Here is a 23,655-nt window from a genome sequence, read left to right on the forward strand (position 1 = left end):
TAATGTCCTACCTTTGTTACTCAAAGATGAAGGTTTACTTATAACTACGGCTAACATTTAGCATGTTACTGAACTGTACTAAATATTATTCTGCTAACATGCTGAGTAAAGCTTTAAAGTGAGGTTTCCTGTGATGAACCGCAGAGCTGGACAAGTGGAAATGTTCATCTGTTGGTGGAACCCGATGAAAACATTATAACATGTCACAGTAGAAATAAGCACAACATTAAAATTAATGATGGCTGGATTCCATTTAGCTGCTTCAGTTTTAGGGTCCTGGTGTTGTGCATACTGGATCACTGTCACACTCACTGGGACACTTTAGAGCTGTCGTTAATGTTATTAGTAACAACTGTGCTTTCTTACAGCATGTCAGACTGTCTGCTGTGAAAGTGCAGTCTGCCTGGCTTATACAGCCTGCCAGCATTGCCAGTCCTTTAGCCAAAAGCAGTTAATGTTTGATTTTTCAGGAACACCCAACAGATTTTTATAAGCATCTGTGGTTTCTCAATCTACATGTTGGATCTGAAAATAGCACTGAATTCCACTAAGATATGAACAAAATGAGTGGAGACCATTTTAAAGTTGCTTCTCTCAGCAACTATTGCCTACCCACAAGTGCAAGCAGGAATTTAAATCACATATTCAACCAATTACACATGGGGAGCAGAGTTTTCCCTGGTATTTAAAGAGGCAGAGGTTCAACAGGGGACAAAGTTTCATGCAGTAAAGTAAGTGGGACACAAGATGCATAACGCACTGAGCTGGATCTGTGTCAACGGATGGCCATCGCTTGGCATCAGAGCAACCCGGCACAGTATTCAGACAGACTACTAAAACTTCCTGCTTTGATGAGCTGCGATTCTTGATTCACGTGTGAATCTGGGGACACTGGATGTCAGAGATGGGGCTGCTAAGAGAAAGTCTGTCTATATAATGACGTCATACTAAATGCTAAATGCATGGCATTCATGGTTTCTTGCATCATTTTGAACGGCCAGGATCATTTATTGCCTATTTAATAGTTGTATTAACAACATTTTACACAAAGTTTATAACCTTTTAGCAGATAATTCTGATTAAAAACAAGGAAAAAACCTTCCTGCAGTAAGTACCAGTGTGTATGTAAATCCCAGTAAAGAAAAAAGGAGAAAGACATTTATAAGTTTTAACATTTTTATGAACTACTGGTTTTAGGGGGTTCTGCAGCCCCTTCAGTGCCCCTATGTCCAGCACCCGTGTGTGTGTGAATCCCCAAACTCACTTGTTGAATGTGGATTTGTGCTAAAACTACACTGCCATCAGGTGTTAACAAGTGGGACCACGATTCTTACACAATCATAGTCCGACTTGGAGAATATCATATTTGTTGGCTGTATCCAATTTACTGAAAATGGCTGATGTTGATGTTGTAAGCCCATGAAGCATATTCGGTATTTTCAGAGCAGTTTGAAACAAATGTAGGAAATTTCCACTCGACATTAAGACACAGTTTGCATTGTATTGTGGATGTCTGTTGTTGGGGTTCTGCTGTTTTTATACCTTTCACTGATTTCAGGACAGTGACTTCACTGAAGGTGTTATTAAGAGAAATGTTTGGACCTGAGCACAGTGCCCCCCTTTCCTCACCCCTCCACCGCTACTACTGAGAATTGCAATAAGCAGTAACTACCAGCAGCAGATCCTGTATCCTATAACAGTATCCTGTGATGGGAGTTGGAGTCTGCAGCACCACTTTGCCTTCTGATGAGCTGTGTACTCATGAACTGCACCTCCCATGAGACACCCAGCATCACTCATTTTACTTGGGGGTCCACATGGTTCAGGGGATGTTGTGAAACTCCTGACAGGATTGCTTATCACTAGCTACAGATTGATGCACAGCTCTATCTTTCATGAGGCAGTGGAAAAGACATCACATTAAGTTATCAGCAGAATAAGGTAAGTAAACAGCACTAATAGTTCAGTAATTTATTAAGAATTAAGCTATTATCAGCTGCTCTTAGAATGCCATGAATACTTAATTAAAGCAGATAGAACCAATAACAAAAGGGAAGATATATCTGTTAGGGATGAATATGTGTTTTGGTTTTAATTTTATTCATTTTAACTATATATGTATATGAATGCAGCCATGATGTCAGGTTTGTGTGTGTGTGTGGTTTTTTTTAGGAATTAAATATAAGTCATAAAAAAAAACCCTTGTTTCAGTATTGTAACATAAAGCAGAGATATTAGTTGGTTTAGGACTAATTTAAAAACTGTGTTTTAATAAAGTCAAGTATAAATGTTACAGTGTTTAGAGCTACAAACAGTCAGCTCAATATCTATATTTTCTGCAGATTACATGGTATAACCTCAGTGCTCAGTAGGTATATGAGCTTGTTGTTTGTAAACAGATTATGGGGCCATAGGCGACTAGTTATGACCAAGCTGCATTCCTGAACTGATTCAGCTATCATCTTTCATCAGCTGTTCTCTTCCAGACTGAAACCAGAGCACATTTCACTGGATCCACATATGTTTTCTTCCTAAACAGAACAGCTTCCTATTACCATGGATAAACAGTCCACAGTGGTGTTTAGAAATGTGGGTCAACTCTACTTTCCCCAAACCAGAGTCGAGTGCCACTACAGTCTGAACTCTGACCATCAGTGGAGCAGCAGTGACTGGATTGGGATTTTCGAGGTAGATCCACCCACTTTAGCACCAAGCCCCCCACACACAAAAACAGCAAAACGTTGTCTTAGCAAAATATGTAAATTTTAATTCAATATTGTGTATGTTATCATCTCACAGGTGGGCTGGTCTTCAGTGAAACAGTATTATACATATACATGGGCTCTTGTTCCTGAAGGCTACACTGAGGGGACAAGCGTCAACTGCTGTGCACTTTTTCAGGGTAAGAATTCAGCCAAACATCTCAATATTCGCAATAGACCTCTTTCACAGCAGCCATTTTGACATGAAATAGTAGGGTAAAATCATGTAAGTTATTGTAAAATTGTACATATTAAGGCTTTGTTCCATTTAGTGTAGCAAAGCCTTTCCAGTAAGTCAACATGCACAATAGGAGAACGTTGACTCTGTTAGTATCATTAGTAACACCGGTGTTTACCCTACACTGATGCTTCGGTGTAGTCAGAGGTGTGCTCTGTGGTCGAATGTAACTAATTACATTTAACATGGTACAGTACTTTAGTTTTGAGTTACTCATTGCAACAAGGTGAGAAGTTAAACCACTGGAGGTTGTGCACGGTCATTGTTATCAAAGTTAAACTAATTTGTGTGGGTCTTTGAGGGCTAATTAAGTGGTTGTTGTGCTCCTCTATTAACATTTTTTGTACTTAAGCCTTATTTTACTTTATTCTACCATACAAATGTAACAAACAAACAAATGTTAGACATTTCTGTGTCTGCTTGATACAGCATCCTACCTGCCCCGCCCCAGTGCTGTGGAGTATGAGTTTGTATATGTGGATAAGATGGGAGAGGTGTGTGCCCGTAGTCGCTCCTTCACGTTTTATGCTCCCAAGCCTCTGGATGAGCTGGAGACTCTGAAAGAGGAACGAGACGAGGAGGACGGAGAAGAGGAGCTGCTCCTCGTCATTCCCAGGGCTCAGCTGCTGCAGGTGGGAATAAAAAACTTCAGCACCACATTGCACTGTTCCTGATAAGCTAATCTTCCCTTCATAGTAAATAATAAGAGCTGGGATAGTTAATAATTTCATATAACAAAAAATTGCCAAAAACATATTACAAATTGAGAAAAACTATCCAAACTAGTCCACTCTTTCGTCACAAGGCCCCTAAGTGTGCTTGCTGTCTACTATCACTGCAGTAATCAGTTTAATAGAACCACTGACTATCTATCCTTTTGGTGATGTTTGATGTTTGAATATCTAACATTTAAAGAAAAATGGAATAATGCAATAAATAATGCAAACCTCCCTGTCCTCCTCCTCTCCTCATGCTGTGAACAGAGTCGACTGGAGGAATGCTTAAAAAAACAAGCGGAGATACAGCAGGCTCTGGACATGACAAAGAAGGAGACAGAGAACGTGAAAGAGAGCAGCGAAAATGCGAGGATGGAGTGGGAGCGTGAAAGAGAAGCAATGAGGGAGGAGATCTCAGAGCTCAGAAGCAACATCAGACAAAACTATGAGATGCTGAAGAAGATGGAGGGAAAACACAAGGTACAGACAGTCCCTACCGCCAGATTTATAGTGGTAGCCGTTTCCTTTTCACCTCCAAATTGTTTCACCGATAATCATAGATAGAATAATCTATAATCATTTTTCTTCTCTCCACAACACTGAAAGGATGTGAAATATAGTCAGGAAAGTCTATCCTCTGAACTGAGTAACCTTATGGCTGAAAAAGCTGAGAGTCAGCAGCGAATCAAAGACCTGGAGGAGGAACTCAGGGTCTTGAATGATAGAGAGACAGAGGAAAACGTGGAACTGGAAAGGCGAGTGTTTGAGACACATGCTAGCTTAAACATCTTGGTATATTTATTTCCTTGGGCCTAAAACGAACCTACTTTTTTTGTCCCACAGGCTAAAGGAGAGAGTGAAGAAAATGTCCAGTCAAATGAAACACGATGAGGAAAAGAGAAAGTCTCTGCAGGTGATTGCTTCTTCTTGTCTTGTAAAACAGTTTGATTAGAGGACAGAAGACCTGGCAGCTCTGTAAAGTCCTCCAGCCCAACAACTCACTGAAACCAGGCCAGATTTAGATTGTTCGGTGTCTGTATCTTAACTGCAGATGTAGAACCTGAGAAGTTTTAACTCTCCCGTTCCCTCTCGTGGCTATATTAAGCCAGAACTGGGACCGTTTATCTCCCTTATTTCAGTTGTTTGCCATTTCTGTGCAACCCTGGTCTCTCTGCAGGTGGAGAATGAGGCTGCTCTGGTGGAGGTGCGAGGGCTGCAGGACCGTCTGGAGGCTAGTGAGCATGTAGCTGAGAGCCTGCGCAGGGAGCTGAGGGAGCTTGGTGCTCGTCAGGGCCATGCCCACACCGAGCTGCACCAAGCCCGGCTGCAAGTGGCCCAGCTCACCCTGCAGCTTTCTGAGGAGAACCTACTCCTCAGGGAGGAGCGTGCCAACTGGGCCCTAGAAAGAGAAGCATACAAACATGCAGCAGAAGTGAGGATGCTGCAGAGCCTGAAGCTGCACATACACAACCCATATGTCCACTTGACTTTGTAAACTTTCTTTTTTGTTTTTTATGCAGGCTGATAAAAAGAAAATACAAGAATTGAGCTGTGAGGTGCAGAGGAAGGAGCAGTGGCTCCAGGAAGAGAGGATGGAGAGGGAGAAAATAGAACTAGAGCTTGGGAATGAGAGACATTGCAGCAGAGTAAGTAAATCACAGTACATCGCAATCACTATTCTTCAACACACAAACACATTCTGCTCTAAATATAACTGCGCGTATGCCTCAAATCTGCATCATCAGATGCTCGGATTACATTTTGGAAACTGGAGAACGGTGCCAGAGTTCAGCGTAGTTCTTTTATTACTCACACACAGGCACAAATAGAAAGGCTTCCATGAACAGTGAGTAAACATTTCCTCTCACTGTCATGTGATCAACAGCAGGAAAGGGGACAAGCCAAGTCAAATGTGTGAGTGTTCAGATGGTCTGAGTTTAATGCTGCTGCCCCCTGTAGGTGCTGCTGAGCGACACCAACCGAGAGCTGCAGGAGCTGAAGGCCAGCCTGAGGAAAGCCCAGAAAGAGAGAGAAGAGCAGCAGGTGGACAAACAGGCAAGGATTCTACAGCAGATCACATATCCAGCTTATATTGTTTTATGATATATATGTTAATAAGATGGGGCTTTTGGTCAACGGTATTTATCCTACCTAAATGTATCAACACATGTACAGTTTTGTTCATGATTTCCTCTTTTGCCCTTTCAAATTGCTCATGTTTGCAGGGTGGCTGCACAGAAAATACCCAAAGCTTAGTCAAAAGAGAGAAATAAATGTATGCATGTAGCCAAGGCAAATTGGAAGCAAAGGCGAAAGAAGTTACATGATTTCAGGGTCATATTTACAGACAGTGGTGGAAATTAAAATGGTGGTTGATGGTGGAACAACTATTATTACTATTTTTCTACTATTACAATTCTTCGTACTTCAGTTCAGTTTTCACTTTTGTGCAATACTTTTACTAGTAATACTAGTGTTTCTGCACTGTTAACTGTTTTACTTACATAAAAGATATGAGTACGTCCTCAAGATCCAAAAGATTTTATTTGTCACATAAACATACAAGTACATATAGTGAAATGTGTTTGCGTCAAACCCTGGAGTGCACAATGCAGGTACAAGAAATTATAAAAGCTAAGCTAGAAACATAATACCAGGTGAAAATATGGCAGCTACAAATACATACAAAATAGTACATAAGGTTAGAAGGGGATGCTGCAAATAAAGTGACAAAAGTATTTACATGGCATAAGTGCAGGTATAGTATAATATAAACAATATTCATATGCATACAGATAATATTCCACCACTGTTTACAGTCAACCTGTAGCACAGTAAATAGTGTTGACAATGATATCTTCAATTACAAAAACTAAGAAACAACTTAATAAATAAAAAAAATAAAAAACACTCCAATTTACTTAATAAGATCATTTTCTTCTTCCTTGTCTTCTTCCTTTTTTTCTTCAACTCTGTGGGTTTGGAACTGGACAGGACCTGTTGAACTGCATTCATCAGTTAGAGCAGAGGTTGGAAGTTGTGCCAGAAGCCAAATCAAACGGAGAAATGCCCATGTGTATCTGTGAGTGATGAAGTGTCTTTGTACACAGCAGTTCTATTTCACTGCACTGTAGGCTAATGAGCACTAAAGTTAGGAATCTGTACTGATTTAAACAGCTCCTGGCTCTTCCTCTGAGGATGACGAAGATGCTTCCTCAGCTTCGCCCAGATCCATCTGTTCACCTCTTTTCCCATCCACTCACCTGGAACAGCCCAACACAGCCGAGGTCCCTGCTGAGACACGCCCCCAGAACAAAGAAGACCCACCAGTGTCTGACACACAGGTATGCCATCCTATTCACGAGTAAACTAAACAAGGTTTAACACAATCTGCAATCAGAGCTAACAGACCTGAGCAGGCAAATATTTGACTAGTTTCCCAATTGAGTCCTGAAGCTCCTTCGTCCTGTATGACTCTGCTGCAGCTCCACTGTTGAACACCAACGTTTAATGCTGACTGTTAGAAAGAAGTCACGACAGTGTATTTATTCTAACTGGGTCGGGTTTAAATGAGGAAACACTAAAGCTGTAAATCCACAGAGAAGCACTGATTATTCCTTGATGCTCCGCATAGCAGTAGATTAGGGTTATAGATTATAGATCAGGGTTATAGATTATAGATCAGAGATAGAGACTATAGATCCAGGGTCAGAGATTAGATCAGGGTTAGAGATTATCGATCATGTGAGTTCACCGCGAGATTAATATTGATGGTGCAGGGCCCTTGTAATTAGATTCTTAAAGGAATCAGGGTTAATAACGATATAAGGAATCCAGAGTTATAGATTATAGATCAGGGTTATAGATTATAGATCAGAGTTACAGAAAATAGTTTAGTGTTACAGACTAACCCATTGTGCTACCTTGTAACCAACAACGTGTCTAAAACGTTTATAAGGAAATGCTTTCATTCAAATGAGATCGGTTATAAGTCTTGTTTTACAGATACATAACAGTCAAATGTTTAAAATTAACAGCTTTTAACTTTTATTTTGACACTTACATCTGATTCAGATTATATTTGAAGATTAACAACTAAATATTTACATGCATTTTACTTTCTATTTTGTTTTTCAGCAATGACAGCTCATAGATATCATATATCAGATTTGGAAAAATAATACAAACTCTGATCCACTTTACTGGTTCCCACTCAAATATTTTGGGTGTGTATATTATTAAACAACAAATATGGCACAGTTTACATTGAACTTTGCTTCTGTCTGTTTAATCAGGATGTGAGGAGGCAGCACTGTGAGAACAGCGCTGGAGAAGGGAAGCGACTGATCCTACCAGAACTTTTCAACAAGGTCATGAGGTGACACTTCTGGCTTTCCACCAGTCACACAGCACTAACCCTATTTCCTTCTCCAAGACTAGAATCGCCTCTCCTAAAATATTATGTGATGACTTCATTCACACTTTCCTCACTTGCAGACTTGTTGCTGTTGTATAAATGCTGTCTTTGTGCTGACTAGACACTTTCTTCTCTCATGGGAAGAGAGTGAAAATAATTTAAGTGTATAATTAGGTGTAATAAAGTGTAAATAATATCGTAGTAAGAGTACAAATAGCAGCAATAATAAAAGCAGTAGATCAGCAGGAACAGAGACATGGGATTTTTCTGACAGTGTTTCAATTCTCTTTCACTCTGCAGTGATCTGGCTGACTACCCTATGTGGTAACATAAAGGATGATGCACGGCAAGTTGCTTGTTTACTACTGCAATGCAAGTTCATGTGGGTCATAAGAAATGTTGTGCTTATTTTATTGTTTTTCTGTAGCTATTCATGTAGAAAATGACCTTCTTTATAGTGTATTCAAAGAAAACATGTCACAATTTTTAAGTGTTGTAAGTCTTAATTGTCCAGAATTGTATTTGTTTTAATAGTATAATAATGTTTTTATTACTGCTTTTGGATTAATAGAACTCAGGAAGAACACTATGTGCTGATAACTTGACGTTTGTCTTCATATGCTTCTCATCTTCATGCTCTTCTTTGGACTTTCATATGGAGAGTGTTGGTTCAGTTTATTTTAGACTCCATTTGTAATTTCCTAGTAAGTCTAGCTATTTAACTGATCATAGTGTGAATATGTCTTGCAAACAAAAAGAGAAAAAGAAAAAAAAATGCTATGATTAGCTTGAAATTAATACATTGCATCTTGTTTTGGTGGCATATCAGCCCATAACCTCTGCATGTGAGTGTGAATCCTGAAACCATGTCAATAGAGTGGGTGTGTGTTACAAAAGTGTGAATATGTTCTGCTGCAGCTTGTTGATCACAGTCAGGCTGGAAGAACATGAATGTTAATGTATGATATTTTGGTTTTTATTGATCTGTTGGAGAGACGGGGCTCTTAAATAAAATATGATAATAAATACATGTTGGTGGCAGTTTGTCTTTTGGTGAAAATATGTGAAGGATTATTTACAATTTTTTGAAATTACCTTAAAGTGCATTCAAACCATACAACTAAAGTCTTGAATAATAGCTGTGTTTCCATCCTGAGACTATCAATGTAAAGGTGTGTAAAGTGATGGCAAAGAAGGTGACAACTGGACGCTGAAAAGTCTGAGAACAAAAAGCGCCTTTATCAAAATACAAGAAAGACAACGACAAATAACAAATAAGCAAACAATAAGCAACAAATAAGCAAAAGTAAAAATGAAAAACAAGAACAGATCATTGTATGTGTGTGTGTGTGTGTGAAGTCCAATTGAAATGAAACTCACAAGTTGTCTGAATCCCTGAACATGAAGAGTTATTTGCACACTACAAAGATTGTGTTTGTAAAAAGGAAGACATCAGTAAAAAACAACAAACTGTAACAGAGATAAGATGGTTCCAGCTTCAAAAGTAGTTTAAGATAAAGAAATCTATCACACAATACAAAGTGAATATGTTTCACATCAATGAGCTTAACAGAGTCTTTATTAAGTAATCTTGTTTTGTTTTTGTCCAAATGTGATGTAATATGTCTTTGGTCTGTTTTTCTTTTTTTTTTTTTAACTCACACTTACATATAGAGATGAAGCCTTTGTGACCTCTTCCATGGCATATCTATTGCACCAGCTCAAATTCAATAAAAGAAAAGAGGTTTGAAAAATAGATAAAAGATACAGGAAAACAATTCATTATGAAATATCTTAGTTATATGATGCAGAAATATCTTTAAATACTAAACAACAAAGTATGTAGGATTGGCTGACGATGTGTGTGAGGAAAAAAGCTGAAGATAACTATCATATTTTGCCTCAGTTTTATGGTTGTGATGTTTCCATTCTATAATATTACAATTTAACAGTCTAAAAAACATCAATATGGCGTCAGTGTTGATATTAAATTAATACTTGAATCAACTGTTTCCTCGATGGCTTTAAGTCTGGTGCTAAAGACCTATTTAACTTCTATGTTGGTGTGTTGCCACAATGGTCGTGTGGGATCTGCTTTCTTCTCTTTCTCTGCTTCATTCAGGGAGTCAACATCTCCACATTTGATCCCCCTTTTTTCTGATATCATATCCTAGCTTCATCTTTTAAGACTCATTGTATCCCTCATTTCAACTACATCACAAATATGTTGCAGCTGCACTTCTGCAGTGTTTCCTGCCACGAAGGACAACATGCTGATGGAGAATCGTTTCCCTTACAACTATTAAGGAGTTTAGTAACTCACAGTCTTTCATTACACAAATACAATGACAACTGTATACATCTTGGTTTTAAAAAAAGCTGTATAGTCTCAATGAAAAACAAAATATTAAGTATTTATTTTACAAAATCCATGTTTCGCATCACTCATTAGATACAGCACACATGAACAAACATCATCTGAAAGTATCGTCCTGTGCTTCAGCAGACAGGTCGCCCGATGTAAAGCTTTGGTTTTGTTTTCAATTATGTTGGACGGCTGCAACCTCAGTTACAATTGATCATGTGATTCTTAGTCAGCTTGCATCGCCATCAATATCCTACTGTCCACCAGAAGTCTTAACATTTAGTTTTATGCTACAAAACCTATTTTATGTGCGTTTTTAGGAGAATTGGACTTCTGGATAAATGCTTGAATTATGGCAGTTATGACGGGTACATCATATCTCGACAACATCGCTCTGTGTGTTGGTAAATGGTCGCAGTTACACTCTCATGCACACACACACATGCACACCTGAGGTTTTCTATGAAGTAAACTTTTTTTAAGGGTTATGTCTGTTTGGATGATTATTTGCTCACGCTTACAAAATTAAAATATTATGGCTTAATGGTACCTGGTGCTGCACCAAGGGCATGTGCAGCATGGACAACAACTTCAATTTGTTATGATCCCTACTCCTCGGTGTAAGAATGTTTGTTGAAAGATGGGGGTAGTATGTTGAAGAAGAACAGTTTTCTTAATATATTGTATTGACAGGTGAGACGTAGCCCTGATCCTGAGATGTGTGATGACATTAAATCTACCCTGCAGATTCTTAAGTATTTTTAAAAAATCCCTGTGAGTGTGTGTTTTTGCCAAAAGATGGGGATATGTTGCTGCATTTATTTTGCATTCTTTGTTAAGAATCGTATTTGGCTCACAAGCACCAGAGCTTAAATTACAGTATAAGTTGTTCTTCTCATTCAGATGTTTCAGAGATTTCCATACCATGTGCTTGTTACATTGTGAGTTTTGAGTCCTGCTCTCTCTTTGCTATTGCTCTCTTTACTATCTTTACTATTGCTTTTTACTGTTTTCAATAAAGCTGAAATGCATAAAATTTAAGACAAGCTTAAAAAAAACACACATATGTCCAGTCAAATATGAGCGGGACTGAGTGAAAAATATACAAAAAGCAACACAAAGTCCCACAAACAGGCATAAAGGAAGAACAGAAATGTGTACATGCTTAGAAAAACCATACAATAAAAAAATAAGTAGCATATCTCTGTATAGTAATAAAAGGAATTCTGAGAAGACATCTGCGGCTAATGAACACCACATAGAGTTCTGTTGTTGCAATGTATTTTCATTATTTTTTTTATCAATTTTATACAAAGCATAGCCCTTATAGATAGCAGAGGAGTGCATTTTCTTCTGTCCACCACCGCTTGTTCCTCTTTGGGTAGACAAAACACCTTGGAAATATCTTTTAGAAAGTCTCATTTTGGCACAGTGATTTTTCATGGCGCTCTCCTCAACCCACTGACATTTAGTGCTTTTGCTTCTCCCACTCATTGCTTCCTATACTGAATTGAACACATTTTCCTTTGAGTCAACATGTACAGTATATGTAAATATGTGCTGTATGCAACACCGCTGTTGTATAAGAGCCTAATTCTGTGCGGTTTCTGGGAGGAGATAATCCTGGGCGAGGGCTCAGTGATCTGAAGGAGGAAGCACCATCATCGTGTCTCTCTCACTGTGTTTTCCCAGTCACACCTTTCTTTTGCACGCCCGTTGCCGCCTCCCCACTCGGCTCCCCGTCACTGTCTGCCCCTCGCTCTTTCTCCTCATCCCAGTAGTCGTCCTCTTCCTCCTCCTCTTCCTCCTCAACGGTCGACTCATATGTGGCCTTCTCCTCTTGTTTGATGGCTTGAATGGCGGGGGGAGCGGCTGCAGCGCTGTCCCCCGAGTCACTGCTGTCCTCGAAGGCCTCTGGATTCTCAAGCATCTCCCTGATCAGTGGAGGCATGGGGCCCGGGATCTCCGTCTTCAGTGTGATGGCTCTTTCTGCACCTACAGACACACACACACACACACACACATATTTAGTTAATGGTTAGTGTATTAAAGTGAGACGAGGAAGCGCTAACTTTCAGGTTTCATTCTCTTTCAGACAAAAAGGCCATTCTTATATGCAGATGATAGTATATTTTCTCTGACAGAACCAAGTTGCATGCATAGTTCTTAACATACAATATAAAATAATGTATAGTCTTATTTTGGAATGAAACTCTTCAATTGATCTCCAAGGTGAATTTGCTTAATTATTTATTATTAGTCATCTCCCAAACAAGACTGGGTATTGTTTGAACTTGACACTAGTAATAATAGGATACTTGAGTTTGGATACTGATACTAAAACAATGTTAAAGGTTGTCTTCACACAAGTAGCATTATCAGGACTTTGTCTCAGCAAACTCTTGTTTATTTTCCCTACATAAATTATATTCATTCAGTTCCACTCCATATTTTGCCCCTGGTCATCCATCCCCCACAGTTTGAAAACTGGTCTAGAACATTAAAGAAAAATGTAAACAAGAATAATAATCTGACCAGACATTTGATGACATCTTTCAGTACTTTACACTTATACTCAGTGGTAGCTACCAAAAAAAGTATTAAGGTTAGATATCCAGAAATAATATGATATAAAAGCTCAGCTGACCTTTGGTGCTGATTCCTCGGAGGTCTGTGACTTTCATCAGCATGCGGGGAAACATGTGAGGCTTGTTCGGGCGTCTGCGGCGGGTGTAGATCTTCAGAGCCTCTAGCAGGGGCTCCTGCAGCTTGTCTACTTTCTGTGGCTCCTCCAGATCCATACGGTCTGAAACAACGAGGGGGAGGGAGGGATAGATTTGGTAAGGAAATGTTAGCAGTATGTAAAACATCTGGCAAAATGATATTGAGATAAATAAAGTTACATTTTTAAAGACTTTAAGCTTATATCATCACGTTGGCAGGCTCAACCTTACCCCCGCAGATGAGGCAGATTGCACTGAGTAGGCCTGTCTCCGTGTCGTCCATCTCCAAAGGCAGCAGCTGACCAGCAAAGGCAAACACCAAGTCTGTGAGTGGGCCGAAGCCAGCGTTATGCATCTGGGTCCTGTTGAGAGTCAGGCCATCTGAGAAGGTCATTGTGTCCTGTTCTGGGGTGTAACGAGTGCATATCCTCAGCATCTAAGAAGGGGGAGAAAGAAAAGAGACGAAAAGTTAGTAAGTTAGTAAAATGAGGATGGTGGATGCAGAATCACATTAAACATGTTCAGGAGCTGTTATATATCTGTTGTATATAGACAAGTTAAGCAGCGTGACAAATGAGAAAGCGTTAGGGATGTGTAAAGGGTGGAAGGGGAGTCGGTTAAAGAGAAGGAGTAATAGGAGCATGTGGTTGGTACCAGGATGTCCAGACATGCAGATTTGAGGAGGGTGATCTGGTCAGCGATGGTGAGCGTAGTGAAGCCTGGTAGCCGCTTGGCAAACTCCACAATCTTTATAATGCACTTAGTGGACAGCTCACTGAACTTATCCCAAAGGCCCAAGTCCAGCTGTACTCTGTGGTCAGCACTTGAATTCTGGGAGAGAGAAAAAGGGACACTTTTGACTGTGTGGCTGTGCAGAGTCCATACTGTGTGTCCTTCTGGCAAAGCAGTGAGCTAATGCTTGAGTCAAGTGTAAGTGTTTTAGAGGTGGATGTGGTTATGCATTTAAAAAAAAACTCACTGTGGTGTATTTTCCTAGTTGGCACAGAGATGGAAAGGTCTCTTGGTGAGCTTTGCTGACTTTTTTAACCAGCTCCTCCAGTTCTCCACTCAGCTCATAGTTCTCTGGCAGCACCACCTCCTCCTTCACATCCTTCTTCTTTTTGTTCCTGTCATTACGCACCGCTACAGGCAAACACAGTTGACACAGTTAAAAAGCCAAACTCCCCATGAGCTTTTTCTTGATAGTGATCATGGAGTATTATTTTGTAAAGAAATTGGCTCATGTCTTCCTCTCACCTTCTTTGGACATGCCAACCTCAAAGCACTTCTGCAGTCGACAGTACTGGCAGCGGTTGCGAGTCACTTTGTTTATCTGACAGTTCTTGTCTCGGTGGCAGGTATACACCATGTTCTTTTGAATACTGCGCCGAAAGAAACCCTGGAAGCAACACATGAAAATGTCTTGCACAATGCTTCATGACAGGAAAAATGCTCTTAATAAGATCTTAGAATATAATTTTTAGCCATGGTAGCAGCTTAGCTCTAGGGATAGCAATGTCGTTCTGTCGGGGTCCACTGCTTTAGACTGAAATATTGAATGGACTGCCATAAACTTTGGTACAGACATGTCCACCTCAAGATTAATTGTAATAACCTGAAATTTCATAGTATAGTATAGTCGAGTATAGAGTCACAGAGCCATTAGCATGACTGTAGACTTTTAGTCTTGCTTATTTTTTTGTTGTTTATGTTTGTAAAATAAAGTGCAACATGCTCAAGATTGATGCATGACATTAATTAGTAGCCTACTAACACAGGAATGGTTGGCTGTTGTCTCACATAGAATTGAGAAGTCTTCTTTCTGAATTGTGAACATCCATTTATTGGTCTAAACTACAAACACACAAGACATCTAAAACAATGTTTGCCAAAATGATTCTAAAAAGATTTAAGCTCTAAATTTTCCCTTTTAGTCAATTTAGATGCAGAAACAATTTGCTGGGCACATAGCACACTGTTTAGCTCTGTTACACTGATAATGTGCAGTATTAGTAAGAATACACTAGAGGGCAGCTTAGCAAAAGCAAACATTCCAGCTATGCAGTGCCGGTATCTGTCAGGCTCTAGGTTTTCACTCTGGCCTTATTTTCAGTGGACATCAGCTGTTCACTTCATACATGTCCTGTAAACTCTTCATGTGTCTCTGGCTTCATTTACCTTGCAGCCCTCACAGGAGCTCACTCCATAGTGATAACCAGATGATTTGTCCTGGCACACAAAGCACGGCTTGTAGACACGAGGAGGAGGAGGAGGGGAAGGAGAGCTGGGCACCATCTCCTCTGAGCTGGTGCTCTGGGTCTCCACCGCTGCAGAAAGAGAGAGAGAGAAAAAAAGAAACATTTAAGTCTTTGAAACTATGATGAAAGCTAATACAACAACTGATTAAGAGAGAGTGGTCAACAAACAACCCCCAACCCCATGCAGGCCACCCCTTGGAGCCAGAAGGCAAGCTCAAAGGCAGACATTTTTAAGAGAAAAGGGGGGGGGGACATTGGTGATTGACAGGGACTTAAAAGAGACACAATTAGCTGATGGCCAGATGGCTCTGCTGATAAAATGCTGATTGGCAGCTGATATTTGATTGGCTTCTCCATTTACTGGTGAGTGGGGGAGCAACATACCTCTGTTGACTTTTGACTGACATCTGAATTTTTGCATCTGCTCTGTGTGTTTGTGTGCACAAATGCACATGCGCAAGCTCACATTTTTATTTGAAAAGCTGTCCAACCAGGCCTGCCTATATACCTCGAGCCCCATGTGAACAAACAGCGGCGAGATGTTTATGAGACTCGGCTGTCTCCCTCGGTTCCTTCTCACTGTCTCACTAAAGAAAATGGCACACTGTATAACACCATTTGCTGGCCACAGTCAGGCAAAGTCATTCAACTCCTGCCAATGAAAAACACGCCCAAAACAAACAATGTAAAACAGACCTATTGACAACTACATCCAGCTGATTAAAACTGTGGTTCCTTCGACTTGATTATTAAAGCACAAAAAAAGTGAAACAGTATCACGCCTGGTACACATTTGAAGGTGATGACTAAAGAACAACCAGATTCCTTCGAACATGCCTTTCAACTTTCACCTTCAGTCACCCCAACTTCACCTCCCTCTGCCCATTCCCACCCCCACTCCCTTGTTTCCTGGCCCTAAATTCCTCAGTGCAGGCTGGACAGGGTTTAATAGTTGCCCAGGCTCATAAGCGGCCCTATAAAGGTTGTGTCTGGGATGGGAAGGAGGCCCCCGGCCAGGCTGACGGCCTCTTTATTGGGATCCAGTCACCTTGGGCAGCTATTCACATCAACTGCTCCATCCTTGGATCCCTTCCTAGTAAAAATAAAGAATCTGGGGTCAAAAATCCAAAGTCACAGCCCCTCCTGTCACCTTCAATGGATAACACAGGACTGAACCAAATGTGGCCCCCACCCCACCACAGCAACCCCAACCTGAACCCACATTTTGTCATTAACAAGAGTGGTAAGGTTTCAAAAAACAGAGAGGCAAAGGCACAAAGGAATAATCTAATAAAAAACAGAGAGGGAAAAATGAAAAGAGAAAGAAAGGGGAAGAAGGAGGTGAGTCCGAGGACAGAAACTTCCCAGTGGCCGAGAGGTTAAATACAATCCTGAACATTTAACTTTGACCTTGACTGAAGAAGGCCATTACTAACTATATGACCAGCAGCTCACTTTAAAGTTCAAAACTGTGTTAAAATATGATGTTCAATTAATCATGACGGATTTCATCCTCAAGTGTTTCTGCACAGCACTTACAGCGGTTGTCCTGCAGCTATTCATCAAACAATAAATCGCTATTACAATAAAAACACTATATAAGTAATCGAGAAATAAAACCTTGTTTTTGGATAATCACATATTTTACATTAACTATAACTGGTTCTATCAGGTTTGACGCAGTGATGTGTAATTGTGTTTAATAATCTTTTCTATATAAATCACTGGGGAGACTGTTTCTCTTGGTGAGAACAATCTGAAATGGGAATACAAAACACACCACTGGTCATTTATTTATTGATTACACAAGCACAAATTTGAACATTTCTGATGTTCTAAAGTCCCAAAGTGGGCTTAAACAATATTAATGTCACTTTTAGCGTATACATAGGAAATATTCTTAACACATTATAATTCAAAACATTGATATGTTGCAGTGACATGACATTAAACAGTATTTCCCACATTCAAACTATAGCAACAACTATTAGTCTAGCAGTGAAGCCTCTGTTCAGATGTTGTGAAAACTGATTACCCCTTTATTTTACTTTGTAATAACTAGTAATGTTTTTTCCAGTTGGAGTATTTCACAATATGTCTAACAGTTAGCGATGTGTGCAGTGCATGACAGAAAACCAAAACAAAACATAAAGTGTGTCATACATTTCTAAATGTTTAGATTTTTCAAATCATAAATAATCATTTTTATGACATGATATGATCAAATTTGTGTTTGCTCACTTGTTAATACTTGAAGATATATGCAGTATTTAGAGCTGAAACAATTCAGCTGATCAACAATAACAAACTTGTTTAAGTTTTTTTTTCAGGCGAATGTGCCAAACTAGCGTTTTTTCTGTGACCAATTATTTATCACAGTTAGTCACAAAGGGTATACATGTAAAGAGCCAAGTGCACACAGACGAATTATTTCCCAACAATAAAAAGAAAAACAACCTGCCAGACATAAGCAACAGCAGAACCAACAGCACATGTAATCAGTATGCAAAAGGCCGTTCTAGCATTTGTTTTATCTGCTATGTGACCAAAGTCTTTAAGAATGCACCGAGCCCCTTGCTGCCAGTTTCTCACTTGTGAGGATTTGCTTCTTTTCTTTGTCTGCTGTGATAAGAAATTGAATATATTTCGTTTTGGACTGTAGACTTAATCTGAAGATAGCACCTTATAGACAAATTGATGAATTGAGAATGTAATTGGAAGATTAATTGATAAGGAAAATAATTGTTAGTTGCAACCCTAATGGAAAAGTTCAAAGTGGTACCAGATTATGAGATTATCATTTCTGCCTATTTCATTTACTTTTTCCAGAAACATCTATAAATAAATTGAAATTATTCATAGTATGCAGAAGAACGTATCATGTTTATGAGTAAACAAAGAGCTGCTTGTTAAGCTGGAGGTAAATACTATTATGTATTGAGTTTGGGGGCATTAGAGGCCAGGTGTAGGAGGTGGAGGTGAAAGGGGCGGAGCTGAATGAATGGCACTGTAACTCGATCACTGTTTTCTGTTTATATAGTAACACTGACAATGTAAAAGTGGCCCAGACAGAACAAGTGGAAAAATTGCTGCCATTGAAACGGAGAAGCTGCATCTGGCGCCAGGAGAGAGGTAGTGACTGACACTGTCTGAGGGTGGTGAGAGAGGGTGAGGAGGGACGTGACTCTCAGGAACATGACGGAGAGAGACAGGGTGAGAGACACTGGGCTGAAGGCAGCGAGGGGGAGAGAGGGGGAGGAGGGGACTTTACCTGGCGTGGAGAAAGAAGGAGAGGAGCCAAAAACTGTCAGCAGCTGTCATCACCCTGAACTGAGCTCAGCCTCAGAGCCTCGGCTTGAAAAAAATACCTCTTCCTTCTTAACCTACAGCTCACCCCTTAGCGTGTCACAACATCAATCGGCACACCTCTTCTGGACGCAGAAGAGACAAGATGACTTGTGTGAATCAGCCTCATCAGATAGCTGGATGCAGCTTCACATGCAACCCGAACTATAAATATAACCTGTCTGGAAGAAGAAATGTGTTTTTGTTCCATTATTAACTATCTAAAAGTCCCCTTCTAGCTGCTATGCAATGGTATTCCTTAATATTACTTCACCTGATCTACTCGGGTTTCTGTGTTTTTTATACCTTCCAACTCTCCCATTTACTCAGTGTTTGTTGTCAGATCAACACATCCCTGTTTAGACAACAATCGCCCCTCTGAAAGCAGACACCTTCCTTATCAGCCTGATTCCTGAGAGTCTTGAAGCTCAGTCCTGAGTAGTTGACTAAACCTGCATAATGAAAATCATTTCTTAATATGAAATTTGGCAACATCAGAAACAGCTGCAGCTCCAAACACATGCTGTGTCCCAAACCCACACTACAAACTGATTGTTAACAGTGTGCTATATACTATATTATTTACTGTTTATAAAGTCAGTGTGCAAGAAATGTACATAGTTAAGGATTTTACACTAACAATACATTTTAGATGTCAGTCAAGTCAGTGCCAATTAAACAAAAATACACCAAAATGTTTTTATTTGTCCTCTTGGAGCTGTTTTATTACCATTCACAATGGGGTTTCAGCTGTAAGCAGCAATCAAAATAAATGTTTTTTTTCTGCTCTCAGAATTATTTACACATGAAACTGAATCAAACTAAACTGCTCAAGCTTTGAAAATCTGGAGACGCTGTATGTCTGTCAGTGCGGATTCTATAGCACTGATGATCTACAGCACTGATCTGGGAGGGGAGAGGAAACTGATGTTTCAGCAAAACAGAAATGATCTGTCATTCTGTATTAACAAGTGCATGAGAATGAAAATGCAGTGATTGATACCATGTGTCATTGGGCTGCAGTTGTTCCAGTTCTATAGGCTGAATACAGCTCACAAACAGAGCGAACATGTGGTTTGTTTTACACTGATACTGAAGGTGTTTTTTTCATTGCTCTTGGAGTGGCTGTGTGGTCGACACAGTGTGACATATGGCCTATAGGGCCTGCAGCCTGACTCAACCTGCTAACATCGCACATCTCATTGAACTAGACTTTGGCCTGAGGGCTCCAAAGAGCCTTACACTGGAGTAGAGTGGAGGACAATGCTAAGGACTGTAGTATCATTACAGACAGTTTAATAATAATGACTATAATAATTTTCCATTTGTTTTGTTTTTGAGCAAGACCAGAGATTTGAGAAAAACTGTGACATTGTAAAAATACAGTCAAATTCAAAAGACGGCAAAAGAGTAATATTTCTTTCACTTTGACTCCTCAAAAGATTTATTTGGATGGCAAATTCAGTTTGTATACAACTTCCCGCCTCATAAAATGTTCAGCAGCATACTGAGGAATGTGCGTGCACATGTGAATGTATGTGTGTGTGGGCTGCTGCATGGGGCCACAGGTCAGTTGGACTGTGTGTGAGGGTTTTAGTGCGACTTTGAGTGCGACAACACTCACAGAAACAATGTGAGGACAGAGGGGCAGGAAAACAGTCGAAAAAATGTCACTTATTATTAAATAGCCACAACACATTAATTGACTTTGTCGAGTTAATTTCTAAGGGCGCAGTTAATGCAACTTCAATTCTGATTATGTTAAATGGTCTTTTATACATTTTTCATTGTAAAATGCATAAAAAGACTGTACTATGTTGTAATTCATGAGCAGATAAACAGTGGGGGAGAGCTACAACCACAAATATGCTGAGCGAGTAATTACCACGACAGCAGGGAGGAGATGGGGGAGATCTGAGTGACAATCCCTTTCATCAGCTGTTCTAAGTTCAATACCAGCACCCCCTCCACCCATACCCCCTTCCTAATAACCCTCTTCCCCCCTCTGTCCTCTCCTGCCTTCCTGCCCTGGTAGGAGGAGGAGTCCTTCCTGTCATTGGCAGCGCCTTTTAAAGGAAAGGCTGTGAAAACCAGGCTACTGTCCAGGAGATGGCTCCATAAAAACAGCAGCACCAAACACTTAAAAAGGAGGTGAACACACACACACACACACACACACACACACACAAAGGCACACACACATTTGCACAAGCTCACTTAAAAAACAGAAATCCTAGGACATATCCTCAAACCTGTGAGCTCTTACACAGTTTTGAAGCTTATCCTGCATTTCCAGATGTATTTCAAAAAGTTGGGCCACAATAGCATAAAATAAATCTTCAGGAAGTCCAAATTCACACTCAGCTGAGCTTGACAATGTGTCATTCAAGGCGAGATTCAAGACAAAACCTGGAAAACAACATTCATGTAATATTTTTTTTTTCATGGTCATGGAGCTTTGTCCGCAGAGTGTGGGGTGAGGGGTGCGTTTACGGGACAGGTTGTTAAATCTGGGTTTGTCCCTCCCATTCATCATCATACATACAATACACCCTTTCTTTTTTATAACACCACAGTCCACAAAGTCCACAGCTCCCACCTCCATACTGGGCACCATGAATAGGCTACGACAGTGGGAGCCAACATGGCTTCTCAAACGCATCTTCTTCTAATAATTTGTCAGTTATGCTTTTGTGCCTGGTTAGACTTTAAGTTTACAAGCTTTATTTTTTATTTTTTGCATTTTGGCAACAAGTGTGTAAACCTTCAGCACACTGTAGGATATTTGACAAATAGTTTAGTAGACATGTAAGATGGTCTTATTATTTTAGACCAAACTCTGCCAAAGTCAATACAATGTGGTGGAGACATTGCTGGAAATTGTGTCACAACAATCACAGACTCACTGAAGATGTTGATTTAAAGCAATTTGACTCAGGAACGATCACGATCAGCATCCTGGAGTTGTTATTTAACATTATTTTAAATAGGCTCAATCTGATCTACTCATCTACTATCGATCACCTACAATATTTGTTGTGTGCATTCCCAACAGATGAGTCTGTAGGCGTTCAGAGTCAAAGGTAAATGTCAATGCGCAAACTGTAACATGATTACTGTGAATAACCAGTTTACAGTAATAATTAGATTACACTGTCTGCATGATTCACAGTAACTAAATAATCTGACATGACTTGTTTATGAAGAGACAGAGAGATGTGTTTCTGTAGGAAATGTCTTGTTGATGTCACAAAAGAAAGAAAGAAAGAAAGAACATAGTGAGACTGTGTTTGTGTTGATGAATTCAGTGCAAATGCACTAACTTGCAGGGTAGGTTGTAACCTGAAACCTTCTCTTTTTTTCTGACCACCTAGCTAGCCTCTCCACTGTTTGTGCACTGAAAATCAGCTTTGCTTTGGCATTTGTTCACTCTGTGTCATCTTTGGCATACTCTCAAGTCTCAAAAACACAGAAAGAAAATCTCAAACTAATGTGTAAAGATTTGCAGGTCCAAATTTGTAATTTTTTTTATCTTGACAATTGATCTAGATCTGTTCATTTTGTTATTTCAAGTGAGAGAATCTGGTTAGTCTGTGTCTGTTTTTCTAAAATTACTATTGAGTTAAACTCTATAAAAGCACTGTGTTTGATGCAAAATAAATTTTTCAGAAACCAGTAACTACACTTCAAATATCCACAGGGAAAAATGAACATTACAGATTTAAGATCCATTGTAATTGTCTTGGCTATTATAGGATATCATATCTTTGCTTTTCATTTCTTCAATCTGGTTATTATCAAAATATTAGAGAAGTAGTACTTGCCAAACTGTTTACAAGAATCTCTGTTTTCCTTGAACATATCACACACTGACTGAACTTGAATTTCCAGGTTCACAGAGGTTGTTTAGGTTTTACAGTGTAATTTCTTCCTCACCAGGGCTGAGAGAGTGACAGTGTTCAAGAAACACATCCCACAGGCATCTCAAGAACAAACCAGTATTTCATGACCCAGTGACACAGATTACCAAATTAAATACTGATGCGGGTACAGCCAAAATGAATTATTTGAGCCACAAATTCAACATACAGACACCCTAAATATAATTTATCTCATAAATCAGGCCCATATCTTCTGTCATTATCAGCTACTGGCAGTAACAGCATCCCCATTGTGTCCTAGCTGGCTGTTCTCCTCCTATGGGATGATATGATGTTTGAGGTGCATTGTTAAACTAGCTTTGAAGAACACATTTAAAGAGAAGAGGGTGCCAGAGAAAAAAGGAGATTATCACTGAATGAAGAGGAGAGCATTTCCCCTCAAGGCCTGAAACACCAAGATACAAAGAGTCACGGAGGGGTTTAATCCCAAATCCAACTTAATCCCTCCACTCCTCTTTCAGTCCTCTCTTTTAACTGCCCATGCCCCTACACACCGCCTAATCTCTTAATTGACCCTTTGTAATTGTAATTGAATCATTAAAAGCTCTTGGTTACACAACGCAAGCCGGTAAGATGAGCAATGTGTGAGCAAAGAATACAGACACACACACACACACACACACACACACACACACTGATACACCCTATTGGAAGGGAAGATCAAGCGTAGAAAGAGGGGATCCTTAAAAGAGGAGAAAAACAAATGTCACATAAAGGAGAAACGCTCCCCCCACTGCACAAGAAGCAGTGACAAGAGAGAGAGTGGACAGAGTTTGGCATGTCCCCGCTCCCTTTAATGCCTCCTGACGTTGAAACAAAGGAAGGCAGAGAGGTGCTGAACTGCCTCACATAAAAAAAAAAACACAGGAAAAGATGACCCCCCCCCCCCC

At 39.9% G+C, this 23,655-nt stretch overlaps 2 protein-coding genes across 4 annotated transcripts in view; one reads left to right on the forward strand and one right to left on the reverse strand.

The window, feature by feature from the left end:
• Positions 1-1,770: 1,770 nt before the first annotated feature.
• Positions 1,771-9,163, forward strand: calcoco1b (calcium binding and coiled-coil domain 1b). 2 transcript variants are annotated; one of them, XM_035661548.1, is made up of 14 exons: positions 1,771-1,941; positions 2,540-2,688; positions 2,800-2,902; positions 3,430-3,632; positions 3,984-4,196; positions 4,323-4,471; positions 4,560-4,629; positions 4,894-5,148; positions 5,237-5,362; positions 5,676-5,771; positions 6,711-6,798; positions 6,894-7,060; positions 8,012-8,094; positions 8,434-9,163. In XM_035661548.1, exons 2-14 carry the CDS (start codon positions 2,557-2,559, stop codon positions 8,459-8,461), a joined length of 1,713 nt encoding a protein of 570 aa, XP_035517441.1. In that variant the 5' UTR covers positions 1,771-1,941; positions 2,540-2,556; the 3' UTR covers positions 8,462-9,163. The 2 variants fall into 2 exon arrangements, with proteins under 2 accessions (XP_035517441.1, XP_035517440.1); XM_035661547.1 differs by lacking the exon at positions 1,771-1,941 and having other exon boundaries at positions 8,012-8,086.
• Positions 9,164-10,528: 1,365 nt separating this feature from the next.
• The window catches only part of rargb (retinoic acid receptor, gamma b), a 32,685-nt gene continuing 19,558 nt past the window's right edge, over positions 10,529-23,655 (reverse strand). For both annotated transcript variants that reach the window (XM_035661549.1, XM_035661550.1), the window contains 7 exons: positions 15,400-15,548; positions 14,479-14,620; positions 14,201-14,364; positions 13,876-14,052; positions 13,453-13,657; positions 13,146-13,304; positions 10,529-12,493 (listed from right to left, as the gene is read on the reverse strand). In XM_035661549.1, the coding sequence (XP_035517442.1) occupies positions 12,174-12,493; positions 13,146-13,304; positions 13,453-13,657; positions 13,876-14,052; positions 14,201-14,364; positions 14,479-14,620; positions 15,400-15,548 (1,316 nt within the window). In that variant the 3' untranslated portion in view covers positions 10,529-12,173. The remainder of the gene's footprint in view (positions 12,494-13,145; positions 13,305-13,452; positions 13,658-13,875; positions 14,053-14,200; positions 14,365-14,478; positions 14,621-15,399; positions 15,549-23,655) is intronic.

The sequence above is a fragment of the Morone saxatilis genome, unplaced genomic scaffold (assembly GCF_004916995.1).
Source record: "Morone saxatilis isolate NCDOM2014 unplaced genomic scaffold, NCSU_SB_2.0 Contig18, whole genome shotgun sequence".
Classification (NCBI taxonomy): Eukaryota; Metazoa; Chordata; class Actinopteri; family Moronidae; genus Morone; species Morone saxatilis.